Genomic DNA, 14,317 nt, shown 5'->3' with positions numbered 1-14,317 from the left:
CAATTAGAGATTTTACTTAACCATCGATCTTAATAGAACCAAATATGAGTCTATTAATTTGCTCGATCCAAATTCTAAAATAGTTTCAACATTACAACCAAGGGAGAAAGCAACACCAACCTCCTTCCAAATTCGACAAGAAAAACTTGCTACGAATGTCCTCACGCGTTTGGAAACTACACAAATCAAAACCCATCAACGACCCTTTTTCGCAATCATAATCCAGGAGTGAAAATCAAACTCAAATTAACATCAACCCCAACATGCATGATATACCCAATCATACAACATCAAGATGATAATAATACACACATAAAAGTAAAAAAAAACATAAACAAAGTCACAAAACACATCACACCGTAGGACCCAACATCGCCTATAATTATTAAACCCCATTTCATTATTTCATAGTGAAGTGTCACTCAAATCACATGCATAACGCATTCCCATTCTCAAAACCAAACCTCGTGAAACTGCGAAGAACTAAGAACTTTGAAACATGACAACAACCTACGGCACAATTCCAACCTCGCCACCGCCGAACCTCGAGTACATCTCACGCGCCAAGCAAAGAATCAAAGCTGGCTTGGGAACTCGCCGGCCATGGAAAACCTTGTTCAATCTCCGGTCACTGAAGATTCCCGCCAGCGGAATACCGGAAGCGGTTTCGCGGGTGCGGGTGAACGTGTCGTATTTTCGAATGAACTACGCTATGGTGGTGTTGTTGATCCTGTTTCTGAGCCTTTTGTGGCACCCAATATCGCTGATCGTGTTTCTTCTTCTAATGGCCGCGTGGCTATTTCTCTACTTTCTCAGGGATGAGCCACTGGTGCTACTTGGACGCTTCGTCGACGATAGGTTGGTGCTGATGGTGATGGCGGTGCTTACGGTGGCGGTGCTGCTGCTGACGGACGCGACGGTGAATATTGTGGTGGCGGTGGTGGTCGGGGTGGCGGTGGTGGTGGCGCACGCGGCGTTGAGGAGAACGGAGGATTTGTTTTTGGGTGAAGAAGAAGAAACTGTTGTTGGTGCTGCTTGAATTTTCATCGTTATTCTTTTTCTCCATCGTTTTTTTTTTCTTTGGAAAAAAATGCTTAGATTTGGTTGGGTTTTAAATTTTATGGTTTATTATTATATTTTTTTGGGAGATGTGGGATTTGGGAGAATGTTGGTGGTGTGAGACTGCGATGGATGATGTAGTTTGTGTTGTGAGTTGTCACATCAGATTCTTTTAACCATTTCCTTTTTTTTAGTATTATTTACAAATATATATTAACATTAATCTTTAAAAATGATTTTAGATGATTAAAAAAAAATCTTATAAATTTCATAGAGACACAAAAATATAATAAATGTTTTAGTGAAAATTATTGTTTTAAATACTTCAAACCAATAACCAAAAATTCAGCAAAATTGTTATTTTATAGCACTATAATAGCTAAAGAGAGATATAAATAAATAAAAAATAAAAAGTTAAGCATAAATTGTATAAATAACATTGTTTTTTATTTTATTTTTAACTTTGACGTCTAAATTCGTTTTTTGGTTTTGATTTAGAAGGGGAAATTGAAATATAAAAGAAAAACAATATTTATATATGCTGATTAGTTGCTCAAAACAATATGTTATTAGAGAGTTTTACATACTACAGTTTACAAATTAACTGAGGAAAATAAAGAAGAATGACAACGTTGATGATTTCGTTTTGTATTCCCTATTTGGAAAATGATAACATTAGAACACTTTTTCATTTTCTCAACAATGCTATCAATTTAAGAGTATGTTATATTTTTATTTTAAAGACAATTTTTAATTTTTAAAAATATAATATAATATAAATTTATATTACATTTTATTTTTAAAAACTAAAAATTATTTTTAAAATAGAAATTAAAGATCTTTTAAATTTACTATATTTTAAGGATCAAAATAATAATTTATTCATATAAAAATAAATTTTTCTTCTCGTGGGAAGAAAACAAACAGGTGGTATGAGCACCGATGATATTTCTCTATTTTTCATAGACTAAACTAGCATTTTAATCCCTGAGAGAGTTTGGGTCTAGCATTTTAGTCTCTAAGACATTTAAAATATCACATTAGTCCACAATTTTCTTCTTCGTTATGCATTTTAGTCCCTAACGTTAGACCCCATTAAGAGACTGTCACAAAAGGCTAAGTTGTCACGTTAAGTGCTACATCAACATCCTAGTTGGCAGCAACGACATCGTTTTGGAAGCTGGCGTGCACAGATAAATGCGAAACAATGTCGTTGTAATTGAAACCCTTTTTTGTCCAAATTGAATCAAACATTTTTTTATTATTGTCGAAGAACTCTACCTTAATTTCAGGCTCTCTCTCGCCCAAATTCTTATTCTTGGTTGTGTTTAGGGGTGAAAAATTTAAAGATTGAAGTTTGTTGTTGTTGAAGAAGGGTCAACACATGGAGAATTCGGTAACAAGAAATTTTCTTAATTCATTGAGTCAATTTTTTGGTTTAGGGACGAAGAACCTGTTCAATATTTCGGAGACGACGAACCATAAGTGCTCATTGTTTTTGGGACGACGAAGCCTATTTGTTTTCTTTCTCCTTAATCAGTGTCAATGTGGTTATTGAAAAATATTTTTTATTTTTTATCGAGAGATGGTAGAAAGTGGTCCTTGGTAGGCAGTGGTCCCTTATGTTGTTTCCTACAACTTTTTAGTTTTTAAAATTAAAGAAGATAATGTTAATGAAAGTGGTCCCTTTCTGCATGGTTTAACCCATTTTCTTATGTACGTGCATGAAAGTCATTGTTTATTCAGTAAATTAGTTTAAATTTGCAAAAGATTGCTGACTTTATTGATAATTGTTTCTCTATAAATGCAATCAATTAAGTTTTACATTCACCATAGGGGAAAATTTTTGGAAGAAAATAGAATTAAGAAGGAGTATAGGTGAGATAAAATTGAGGTTTGGGCTGATGTTGATGAAGATATGGTTGATATCTTTAACTTCATAAACTTTGCCAAGGCAATGGGGTATTTTAGTAACATAAAAAAAATATATTCTGGTCTAACCTTGATAAAGAGTTTGATGAAGATTTGAAATTATTAAAATATGATGCTGATGTGTTGAAAATGGTGGCTGTTGTTAAGAGGAATAGAAGGGAGATGCATGTCTATTATGAGCATGAGATAGGTAGACCACAATTGCTTGAAGACAGTGAAATTCTAATGTTGGAATGCCCTGGAGGTGATATTGCAGCAATGAAAGAAGAAATTCAAGTTGAAGAAGCAATAATATAAGAAGAAATTCAAGTTGAACAACCAACAATGGAAGAAGGTTTGAAAGTTGAACAACAAGCAACAGGAGAAGTACAAGTTGCACAACCAGCAATGGAAGAAGTACAAGTTGAAGATGTAATAGTTGAAGAATTAGAAGTTGAAGTTGAAGTTGAAGTTGAAGTTGATAAGAAACAACAAAAGAAAAAGGCAAAAGGAAAGCAAATTGGAAAGGGAAAAGAAAAAGGTATCTCTAGTAAATCAGAGAAGAAGTTTGCAAATTGGAGCCATGAAAGAAAACGTTCAATCTGCTACATCAGAGAAAAAATAGAAGAAAAAAAAGCATGGGAAAAGAAAAAGGAAAAGGGAAAGTGGCAAAAAAAAATTGAAAAAAAAGGTAAAGAAAAAATGACCTATATTGATGACGAAGATTATTTACATGAGGAACTTTCTGAAAATACCATAGAAGATGTAGAAGAGGTGGGTCATAGGGAAACTCTAGAAAGAGAAGAGCATTCTGAAAATTCATGGAGGTTTAAAGAATTAAGAACTCCAGCAAACTCATCAGAGGATAGTAACAAACAAGTTTTTTCCAAATTTAATGAATCTGCAAAAATTGGAAATGTTTACTTGGAGCTGGGAATGGAGTTTGAAAGTTTACAATCTTTCAAAAAAGGTGTTAAGAATTAGGACTGCAGAATGAGTTGTTCTGATTATGTTACTTGTTTTTATTATTTTTTATGTAACAAGTTTATATTATGTAAGACTTCTGTCATTTGGACATGCTTTATTTGGAATAGTTATTTTGATTGAACAAATTGTCGTTTCAATTATTTATTTCCACTGAAGTGTTATTTTATATTTATGAATGTTTGTTATTTGTGGTTTAGTCGTCTTTACTTCATTCATGACCCAAATTAACATTTAGAACTCCAGCTTATATAACACTAAAGGTTTGATTGCATTAGAATTGGTAGGGATTGAATTGTATGAATAATACATCAGTTAGGGACTAAATTGCATGGTTTTTATTCTATTAAGAACTAAAATGAACTTCATAGTTTACTGCAATGTTTGATTCCAACTTTGCAATAATTGATGTCAGGTGCACACCATAGGTTTTGTGTGTGACATTTATGGTTTTGTAAGCAATGGAAGGATAAAGTCTTCAAGCACCTTGTATGGGAATGTGCAATCTCCAGTTCTATGTTTCATTTTTCTTTGGCGAGAACTTTTCAAAATCTATGTGTGTTAATATGCCATCTATTAAATGATAAAAACGTTCAATGAAAAAAATAATATTTTTTTTTCAGTACTCTCCTCTTTCCTTTCAAATCACACATATTTGATCCACTTATAATGCATTCTAAATTGCAAATTCATATAGCCTTCAAGTTACTGCTAGTTGTCCATAGTTATTAATTATCAGTACCTGATAGAACAAACTAAAAAATTGCTCTGTTTCATTCTTCTTTTCATAAATTTTTTCACTAAAATATAAACGAAATGAGGGTCAACAATGATTACAAAAGCATTCTTTATTAATATTAAAACAAAATTTTATCCAATTCTTACAACAAAGTACATGACAATACACATCAAAATACAGATAATTTCTACAAACAACTTTAATTTCTTAATTTCAGCCTCTAAATATGTTATTTTGACAGCCAAATTCTTCATCCATTCTTCATTCATAGCTGCTACACTTGTAAGAGGAGACGTTACTTGACAGGTTGCATAATTAGCAACATTATAACTATCTTCCACACTATTTTTGTTATCATCTTATGCAAAATAATTGCAATGTTCACTAACCTACATCATATGTAAGAAGTAATTTAATTTAAGAAATGGCAATTGAACACAACAATAAATTAACTTTGTTTACCATATATTTGGGACATCCAAAGAACAATCTTTCAGGATTAGCTTCTATTTGTGAAATTCTAACAGCTACTTTCAACTCACAATGACAAATTTTGTCATTTCATTTCTTATTTTGTTCTGATGATGACCTTGAAGCAGAACTCATCAGAGGGCTTCTATTGCTATTACTAGCCATATAAAGTATTGGAAACCAAAATCGTGCAAAGAAGGAACGAACCTAATAATAGAAACAAGAAACCCCAACAATAGAGGAACGGAAGAAACCCAACAAAATCAAGTAACCCAATTGCAACCATGAACCCTAACCCTAATGGTGGAAGAAGACCAACGGCGCAACATATATTCTGATATGTTTGATTCAATTTGGACAAAAGGGGTTTTAATGACAACGACACCGTTTCGCATTTATCTGTACCACGCCAGCTTCCAAAATGACGTCGTTGCTGGGATGCTGATGTAGCACTTAACGTGACAGCTCAGCCTTCTGTGACAGTGGTCTAACGTTAGGGACTAAAATGAATAACGGAGAAGAAAGTTGTGGACTAATGTGATATTTTAAATGTCTCATGAACTAAAATACTGGATTCAAACTCTCTCAGGGACTAAAATACTAGTTTAGTCATTCTCCATATGTAACTTACCAAATAAGGAGATTAAGAGATATTTTTTATTTTTATAAAAAAAATTATCTTATATTTTTATATTTAATTTCACATTAGCTAAATAAAGTACTTGTTTGTTTTTAAATTTGATAAAATTAAATTTAAATTATAAAATATAATTAAGATGTGAACTAAAAGTACTATCTAACTATAGATTTTTATTTTTATTTTTATAAAAATTTATACATGGTTAAAATTCTGATTCTAGGTAGTAAAACAAGATGGAGGCAAATCGGTCGAGCCGGATAAATAAATGACAATTTTTTATTCAATATTTAATATAACTATATTTATTAAGATTTAAACTCAATTGTTGATTAAGTTAAAATATTTACTATTCAACAAAGTATATGTTTAATATTTATTTTACTTTTAACAAAAAATATAAAAATTGAAATAAAAAATAAAAATTATATGTTATTTAAAATTTTAAATATTTATCAATTTAATTCTTACATTTATAAAAAAAATCAATTCCATAAATTATAAAAAGTCAATATTTTAGTCCATAAAATGAATCGGGTAACGTTAAGCATGCATTCATTTAACCCACGAACTGATGTCGTTTACTTGGGAACGATAAAAGCGAAGTAAATAAACGACACTGATACGAAGAATTTCGATTTCGTTTCGTTTGTGCAAAACAAAAGCTAAACCCGTCATCGACTCGGCAGATTAAAGTGAAGAGCTTCGTCTTCGGCCACCGCCATCTCCGCCGTACACGACGGTGTTCACCCTCTGAATGGCTCAGCAGCCGTTCGATCCGTACTACCTTTATCAACAAGATGAGCGCAACAACATCAACACGCTCTTCGTCTCCGGCCTCCCGGACGACATCAAGGCGCGTGAAATTCACAACCTCTTCCGCCGCCGCCCCGGCTTCGACTCGTGCCAACTCAAGTACACCGGACGCGCTAACCAGGCACGTACTCGTTTTCCCTTTCCTTCTCCAAAAATGTTAAAGTTCCTATCTACTTATGCAGTTTCAATGGACATCGAAACTCGCGAATTTTGTATATATTGAATAAAAATTCGATTTCCTTTTCAGGTCGTAGCATTTGCTACATTTTTCAATCACCAATCAGCAATGGCAGCGTTGCACGCCTTGAATGTGAGTGTGTCTTGGTTCGAGTAGTAGAATTCACGATGCGTGTTTGAGTTAGGGATTTAGTTTCAGACACCTTAGTTTTATGATAATATAGTTTTTTGTTTAAATTTCTGTCCCTTACAATGAAAATTATGGTGTTATATTCCCCTGTTAGGGCTAAATTTGTCAATTGCAGTGGGTTCACACACAGTCAAAAGGAATTTATAAGAGTTAGTGGAGTTTTTTTTTATAGAGAATGAAGTGAATTGGGTTATGTCTTACATAGAATATGCTTGCCCTATAAATTGGTCTTCTATCTAAGTTTTATTTTCCTCATCAGGGTGTGAAATTTGATCCTCAAACGGGATCTGTTTTACATATTGAACTTGCCAGGTCAAACTCTAGGAGGAAGCGTAAACCAGGTATGTATGTATATATGTATTATATATTTATGTATAATTGTATATTATGCATGCTTTGACTAGAGATGAATATGATTGCAAAGGGAGGAATGGAAAATATGAAACTATCAGTTATCAAGCTATAACGCATATATAGATATCTTCTCATTTTCGCTTTTATTACATCAATTTTTTTATCCAAACAACTTTTCTTCTGTTTCCCCCAATTTATGAATTGTGTTTTGCTTTTATGGTTTTACTGCTTTTTCAGGATTATTACTGGACTTCTATTTTGCACAGGTGGTGGAGCCTATGTGGTTATTGATAAAAGGTCGAAAGGGGAGACTGATGTTCAGGGATCATCCAGTGATGATGGTAATATTACGTTAGTTATAAGGTCAAGGCAAAGTGTATGTGTGCGTGTAATTTTTCAACCTGAAATGACTATGATCTAGCTTGCTACTATTTTATTGAATGAATCTTTTGTAATACACACATGCATAGCTGTATGTTCTTTTCTTTCAATTTAAATTGGGTGAGGGAGAATAAAGAGGGAAAAAGGGAGAGGAGTACATCAGGTAAATTAGATTTCATATTCTTTCTCTTCTTGTTCATGTCTCACCTGAACATCTTTCACTTTTAGGTGACAGTGATCCCGATGAACCATTGGAAAGTGGCAGCAACCATGGTGATTTAGCAATCACAAAAAGGTTGGAAGTACAATAAATTTCAATAACTATTTGCAAATTGTCTGCACAAACAAAAAAGATGAATGATAAAATTTATACAAGTACTTTGAATATTCTAGTGGTTCACTAAGTCTGCAATATTATCTGCTTGTTTGCAGTGGTGAAACTGCTGTTATTTCTGAGAATGCTGTTCCTGTGGTAAGTTCAAGTAAAAACCAGAAATATGTTGGAACTCTCCAGCTTAGTACATTTGTAGAAACCTTCCAATATTTTCCTCTGCTTTAAATGCATCACATAGGATTCATTTCATTTCCTTCTGTGTTTCACCCAGAGCATATAGATATGAAACACGAAAAAATGAGTAGTTTGTAAAAATTATTACTTCCTTTTTCCGTTAAGAACTTGTGTACTACCATCCTTTTTGGCTGCAGGAGCAACATGAAAAGGGTGGTGATGGAGGACCTTGTTCCACTCTCTTTATCGCAAATCTTGGTCCAAACTGCACAGAAGATGAATTGAAACAAGCTTTTTCTGTGTGAGTTCCTGCCTCTATCTTGTTAATTAATCTGCTAAGGGCCTCTGGTACTATTATTCAGATTGGAGCAGTTCAGTGCTTAACATACTGGTTGCTGTTATATCTAGATCCTTCAATGTTCTTCATCTACTTAGTTTTGATCATATAACTTCGTGTCTTCAATCCATTTTTCCAGATATACTGGATTCAATATGGTCAAAATGCGTTCTAGAGGAGGAATGCCTGTTGCATTTGCTGATTTTGAGGTAAGTCACGGTTCTAGCAGGAATAAGTGTCATTAGTAGATTAGTAGGCATTTGTAATATTCATGCATTGTGTGTGGATGCCCAAGGGAGAGAAAAAGGAGGGGGGCGGGGGGGTAATTGTTTTGGTTCCATAACTTCTATTGCTGTCACCAAATTCTTTTCTTTGGAATGATGTGCTGGGTTCTTTGTATTGAAGTTATACATTTTATGTACAGCATAATGTGATCACTGATCATTGTCTGTGTCATGTTATCATTTTTGGAGCAGTTTTCTGGAAAACCTTATTTGATGTGTTCAGTTTGAGGTAAGAAAAACCAGCAACAAACTCTAGCTGTACATCCTCATCCTCAGCTGACCATACATGTCTAGTAGAAGTGTAGAACTAAATTTGATCCCGCACTGGGGGGGGGGGGGGGGGTTGTGTGGATTTCAATTGGTGCGCAAATGCTGTTATTGTAGCATGATTCTTGAACGGTTGACTCTTACTAAAAATGAGAAGATCCTGGCATAGGCATACTTGAATGGGACAAGGTTGTTTGATTTTTTTGGGTCAATTTCTTTTCTGTTGTTTTGCTGATTGGTATTTATATATCAAACGTTCTCTGTTGACTGCAATTACCTTCCCTCCCATACACCCCTGTCCTCTTCAATGCTTTGCTACCAAAATATGGTTAAGCATATCATATACATATCATATATATCAAACAAACATGCCCTGAATTTTTGCTCATTTTTTATCATCTTATCAACCTTCTTTTGATAGGAAGTTGATCAAGCTGCTAAGGTCATGGAGGAGCTTCAGGGCAGCCTGCTGCATTCATCAGACCGGGGTGGCATGCACATAGAGTATCTTTTAAACCTAATGAGTTCTATTAAATCTTTGTCTGGTATGATTGAATATTTCATCCTTCTAACTCTTTTCTCTTCTTGCCTGTGCTGTCTAGATATGCAAGGTCCAAAATGAGGAGGCATTAGAAGAAACAGGTTTCCGGACAATTTGGTTGTTTGATATATATAGAATAGTTGCAACACATAGGGAAAGGTTGAGAAGGTGGTCCAAATTGAAAAATGATTACAGCAGACATTTATTTGTTATGTCTAGAACCTTGTACTATGTTGGAATTAAGGGAATTAGTTCTTGCCATTTGGCATAGATGATTCCAAAACTTGGGCCGCTATCGTTTGTAAAATCTCTTGATATACTATATGCAAATGCTGACTACATCAATAGTAAGAGTTTTTTAAGGGAAAATTACACTCTAGTACCTTCGAATTATATTGTCTTCTCTTAAAAATCTACTTTTTTTGGTCTGATTAATGTGTTACACTATAATTCATTTTAATGTTGAGTAATTTTTCATTCTGAACCCCTATCATCAGTGATAGTTAATTTTATATTCTTATTATCAATTTTAAATTTTCAGAAAGTGAAAATTAATTTTGGATAAGGTTTCATGGTCAATAATAATGGTTTTTAAAACATATCTTTTAACACAAAAAAAAAAAAAAATCAATAATTTTTTGGGTAAAGTATCGTGGTCAATCATTATTGTTGGACCATTGTAACGGAGGCTTTTTAGAGTAGACAATAGAAAATATGGAATAATACGGATTTTCGATCCTTTACTTAAAAGGATTCGCTTACAGAGGCCCAACGTTAATGCTGTGAATTGATCAACCGTTTATTGAATTGGTAGTGACTCAGTTATCAATTCGCTATACAATTGAGCAAAGTAACGATTAGCCTCTTTTTTTTTCTAACAACCTACCAAAAATTAATTATCAGAGACGTCCAAAATTTAGGCACTATGCTTAACAAGGCACCTGAGAATTTTTAGGTGACATTGTCATGTGAAAATTTTATTCTATATAATGCAAGTCTAGTCTAGAATTCCTTTCGTTGATAACATCTTGGATCAGCTCCTTACACCAGAATTAAATAAATAATAGAAACTCAGGAATAAACAAAACTGATTATCCCTTGAGTATCAATATCCAAATTGTTAACTTATCAGAGGAGATCAATTTTGCCACTCTCAACAAGTGCCTTTATTGATTTGTAACATATGAAGTGGAGGACGCCCGGTTCCATCTCAAACAGCTTCGACCTGCCACAATAATCAATTGAACTATTATTTTTTTTACCCTTTTCAAAATAGAGAAGAATAGTTTCATGCAAGAATAAAAGAATTACCTGTCATCAACAGGCCCATCTTCAAGTTGAATGCCTGTGAGATACTCTCTACTTCTACATAAAACAAATGTGTCTAGGTGTGGTTCTGCGACTGAAACATACAAACAAAATAATTGTCACCGTGGATGGTTCGGTTATGTCTGGAGACATCCTAGTCTCAACTCTCAAGGAAATAAAATGAAAGCCAAAGTATGATTTAAAGTAAACCGGATCCCAAACCTAGCAATGAAAGACTTCAGTTAGCAAAAGAGAAACATTAGTAGGGAAAATGAGGGAGAAACCTCTCTAACATGGTTCTTTGTGGAAATGAACCCACCATAACTCAACCACCATCAGTAAAATATGTGAAAATCATTACCTAAAATAATATCTAGAATTAGAAAAGCTACAAGCACAAACAAAATTTATTGGAAAAGTACAACAGAACTGATCCTCAGACTGACTTTGATGCCTTTCAATTCAAGAAATTTAAGTTATTTCATGCTAATAACCAAAATGCCAACAAGGTGAGAAAACAGAGCAAAGCAATTTTGATTACCCAGACAGACACAAAATGGTCCAAAAGAAATAAAATAACCTAAACTGTCCTTTAAGGATGGTAAATTACCCATGTCATCTTCTTCACTAATTACAGATTGCTTCAGAACAGACTGATAATTTTCAGGCAATTTTGATAGAACACTTTCCTCCAAATGTTGTTTTAGGTCATCTGTACACCTGCAGCCTTAAACTAGATTAAAAACCACAACAAGTATGATTTAATGCAATCAGTTAAAACACACTGCTAGTCAGAATTGTATAGGACAGCCTTACCTTCTAGTGAAACTTTTCTCATCTTTAGATAGCCTGTTCCAAAGTTCTTCAGTTTTTAGGATGTGGAACATGTACTTTTCAATCTACAATGAAAACGTGGTTATAAAAAATAGAGCAATTAAGGTGCGTTTGGAAAAGCTTATAGAGAGGTTATGAAAATAGCTTATGACTTTCATAAACTCTTTTCAACCTATTTCAACAAGATTTTTTTTATATGACTTACTAAAATAAAATTTTCTAAGCTTATTTCAATAAATTTCCTAGTCAAATTTATTGTATAAACCCCTTATGCAATAATAGCTCATTGAATTAGTTAGTCAAGTCAATTCACATCTCACCTAGTCTTAAAATAGTTCCAAAATATGTATTTATAACTTTATTCCGTTAGATATCTGGCAAAGAGAGTGTATATAGAAAATTTTACATCTAGTCAAAGATTAATGCAGCCATTACTAATACAAACAGTAAAACGCGAGGTCAAGGCTAGAATAAATTGGATACGTTTATTTTCGCTTTAAATTGGTACCCTATGAGTGTTGAAGTAATTTAGAAATAACAATAATGGAATTTCTTTGAGTGTAGACGCAACAGATGATGATTGGTTACCTTCTGAATGCGGATCCGAAGATAAGATCTTAACAGAAAGAGGGTTCTGTCCAAGTCCATCTGATACAGAGACAACGAAAGAGGATCAGTGCCGTCAGTGGATTTCTCCTCCACAGTGTCTTCCTGCACAAAAGAATTCAAAATTAAAAAGCGTTATTGCCAATTGATTGAATTGCAACGAATGAATGAATCAAAGCGAGGTGTTGTTGGTTAGGGTTTAGAGTTACCATGAGTTGAATCTGTTCTCTTACGCGGGAGATCAAATTCGATTGGAATTGAAGGATTTCCGGTGCTGCTTTTTCGTTACGCCAAGCTTGCTTCAGAAGCTCAACGTCCGTCGTTGAATTCAGAAGATCCTCCACTGATGCTTCTTCCACTTCCATTTCCACACCGGAGGAGCTCGAAGCCATTGCAATGTTGCAATTCACAACCAAACAGTGTTGTGTGTAGGGTTAGGGTTTTGCTTTCTCCTTCCTATTCACTCACTGCAACAATGAATTGGCGCCAAATTTGAGAAGCGAAATAACTTAGAGAGAGAGAGAGAGAGAGAGAGAGAGAGAGAGCACTGCACATCGATCATCCACCGTTAACAAATATAAGTTAATTAATGGTTGAGATGAGAGACCTAAAACGATCCAAAACAGTGTGTAAACAATTCCAATTTTTTTAATAATAGTAAGATTAAATAGTTAATAATAATAATTTTATTTAAAAATATTTTTATATTTTAAATATAGTATTTAAATTTTTTTAGATAAAAATTAATATATTTTAATTATTAACTTAGTTTTAATTTCTGAAATTAATAAAATAAAAAAATAATAGCATAATGAACTCGCTCATTTTATTTGAGAGTTTTAAAAAAATAATAATAAAGAAAAATAAAAAATATATTTAAAAATTTTCCTAATTAAATTTTTTTTTTATGTTTAAAAATTCAAATAAAAACTATCATCAAATAATTTTTTCTCTTAAAATTATTAAGTGTTTAAATTACAAAATATCAACGCATCAAGATTAAAAATAAATGAACAAATAAATTGCATAATAGGCGTTGAAAATCAATTGAGTCTATTATTATTTTAAAATATCTTTTGTTATTTAAAAAATAAATAAATTTTATATAACATTTTTATTGGTTGATTAAGCTAATAATAATAATATTTACATAAAAGATCATAAACAGGGAGCGACAATAAACACTTTCTTAAAAGCTTAATTTACATGTTAAGAATAAACTTAATTTAACTAATATAAGATGAGAAGGATTAAAAACATAATTTTTTAACAATTTTATTACATATTTTTATTATGAGTTAAAATTATTAAAATTATAAAAATATTAATAAAAATCATTAAATTAAGAGTGAGAGTCAAATAATAATAATAATAAATGCATTAAAAAAATATGTTTTCATCTCTCGGATAGATGCTCTCACTCTCATTCAAAATTTTTGAGTGATTTGACTGAACAATTATTTTGAAGTGCTTCAACCCCTTGAATATTATTATCCTTTCATTATCAAATTAGATTATGCTAAATAATTGTGGCATATACTTTGAAGGGCTATAATGTTTTTGACATCCTGTAAATGCATCTTAATCTTATGGGCTACTTTTAATCTCAAGTCTAATTATATAGGTATCCATATTTCCTTTACCAATTTCACTAACATTATGAACCATGCAAAGATACAAAACTGAAAATAGTATATTTTGTGACTACTCATTGAATATAAGATCTAATTGTCATGTCTATGTTTGCCCCTAATATAACAAGTTTGCCTTAAAGAAATTGAAACCAACACAACACATTGCTGAAAGAATCAAAGCTGTCGATTCTGCAATGAGGTTGATAATTAAGTATGATATATGGACAAGAATCAGACAAAGTTACCCTCGGGATAAGGTGTGGAGTCTCTTTTGTTGAT

At 32.8% G+C, this 14,317-nt stretch overlaps 3 protein-coding genes across 3 annotated transcripts; 2 read left to right on the top strand and 1 right to left on the bottom strand.

Moving 5' to 3' along the window:
* Positions 1–499: 499 nt before the first annotated feature.
* On the top strand, positions 500–1,039 carry LOC113851020 (PRA1 family protein F3-like). The gene has a single exon (XM_027481511.1). The coding sequence runs from the start codon at positions 500–502 to the stop codon at positions 1,037–1,039; it is 540 nt and encodes a 179-aa protein (XP_027337312.1).
* A 5,399-nt stretch (positions 1,040–6,438) lies between these two features.
* On the top strand, positions 6,439–10,044 carry LOC113849819. The gene is made up of 10 exons (XM_027480005.1): positions 6,439–6,738; positions 6,865–6,927; positions 7,244–7,325; positions 7,605–7,679; positions 7,948–8,014; positions 8,152–8,191; positions 8,425–8,528; positions 8,704–8,773; positions 9,537–9,619; positions 9,718–10,044. The coding sequence occupies exons 1-10, from the start codon at positions 6,559–6,561 to the stop codon at positions 9,746–9,748; spliced, it is 795 nt and encodes a 264-aa protein (XP_027335806.1). The 5' UTR covers positions 6,439–6,558; the 3' UTR covers positions 9,749–10,044.
* A 546-nt stretch (positions 10,045–10,590) lies between these two features.
* On the bottom strand, positions 10,591–12,953 carry LOC113850596 (DNA replication complex GINS protein SLD5). Its single transcript, XM_027481181.1, has 6 exons — positions 12,614–12,953; positions 12,387–12,509; positions 11,781–11,863; positions 11,575–11,684; positions 10,968–11,058; positions 10,591–10,881 (listed from the first exon to the last, which is right to left on the bottom strand). The coding sequence occupies exons 1-6, from the start codon at positions 12,794–12,796 to the stop codon at positions 10,785–10,787; spliced, it is 687 nt and encodes a 228-aa protein (XP_027336982.1). The 5' UTR covers positions 12,797–12,953; the 3' UTR covers positions 10,591–10,784.
* Positions 12,954–14,317: the final 1,364 nt, after the last annotated feature.

Source organism: Abrus precatorius, unplaced genomic scaffold, assembly GCF_003935025.1.
Source record: "Abrus precatorius isolate BTA unplaced genomic scaffold, Abrus_2018 Scaffold9, whole genome shotgun sequence".
Taxonomy (NCBI): Eukaryota; Viridiplantae; Streptophyta; class Magnoliopsida; order Fabales; family Fabaceae; genus Abrus; species Abrus precatorius.
Note: the sequence above shows the minus strand (reverse complement) of the source record. Positions and strands in the feature narration are given on the sequence as shown.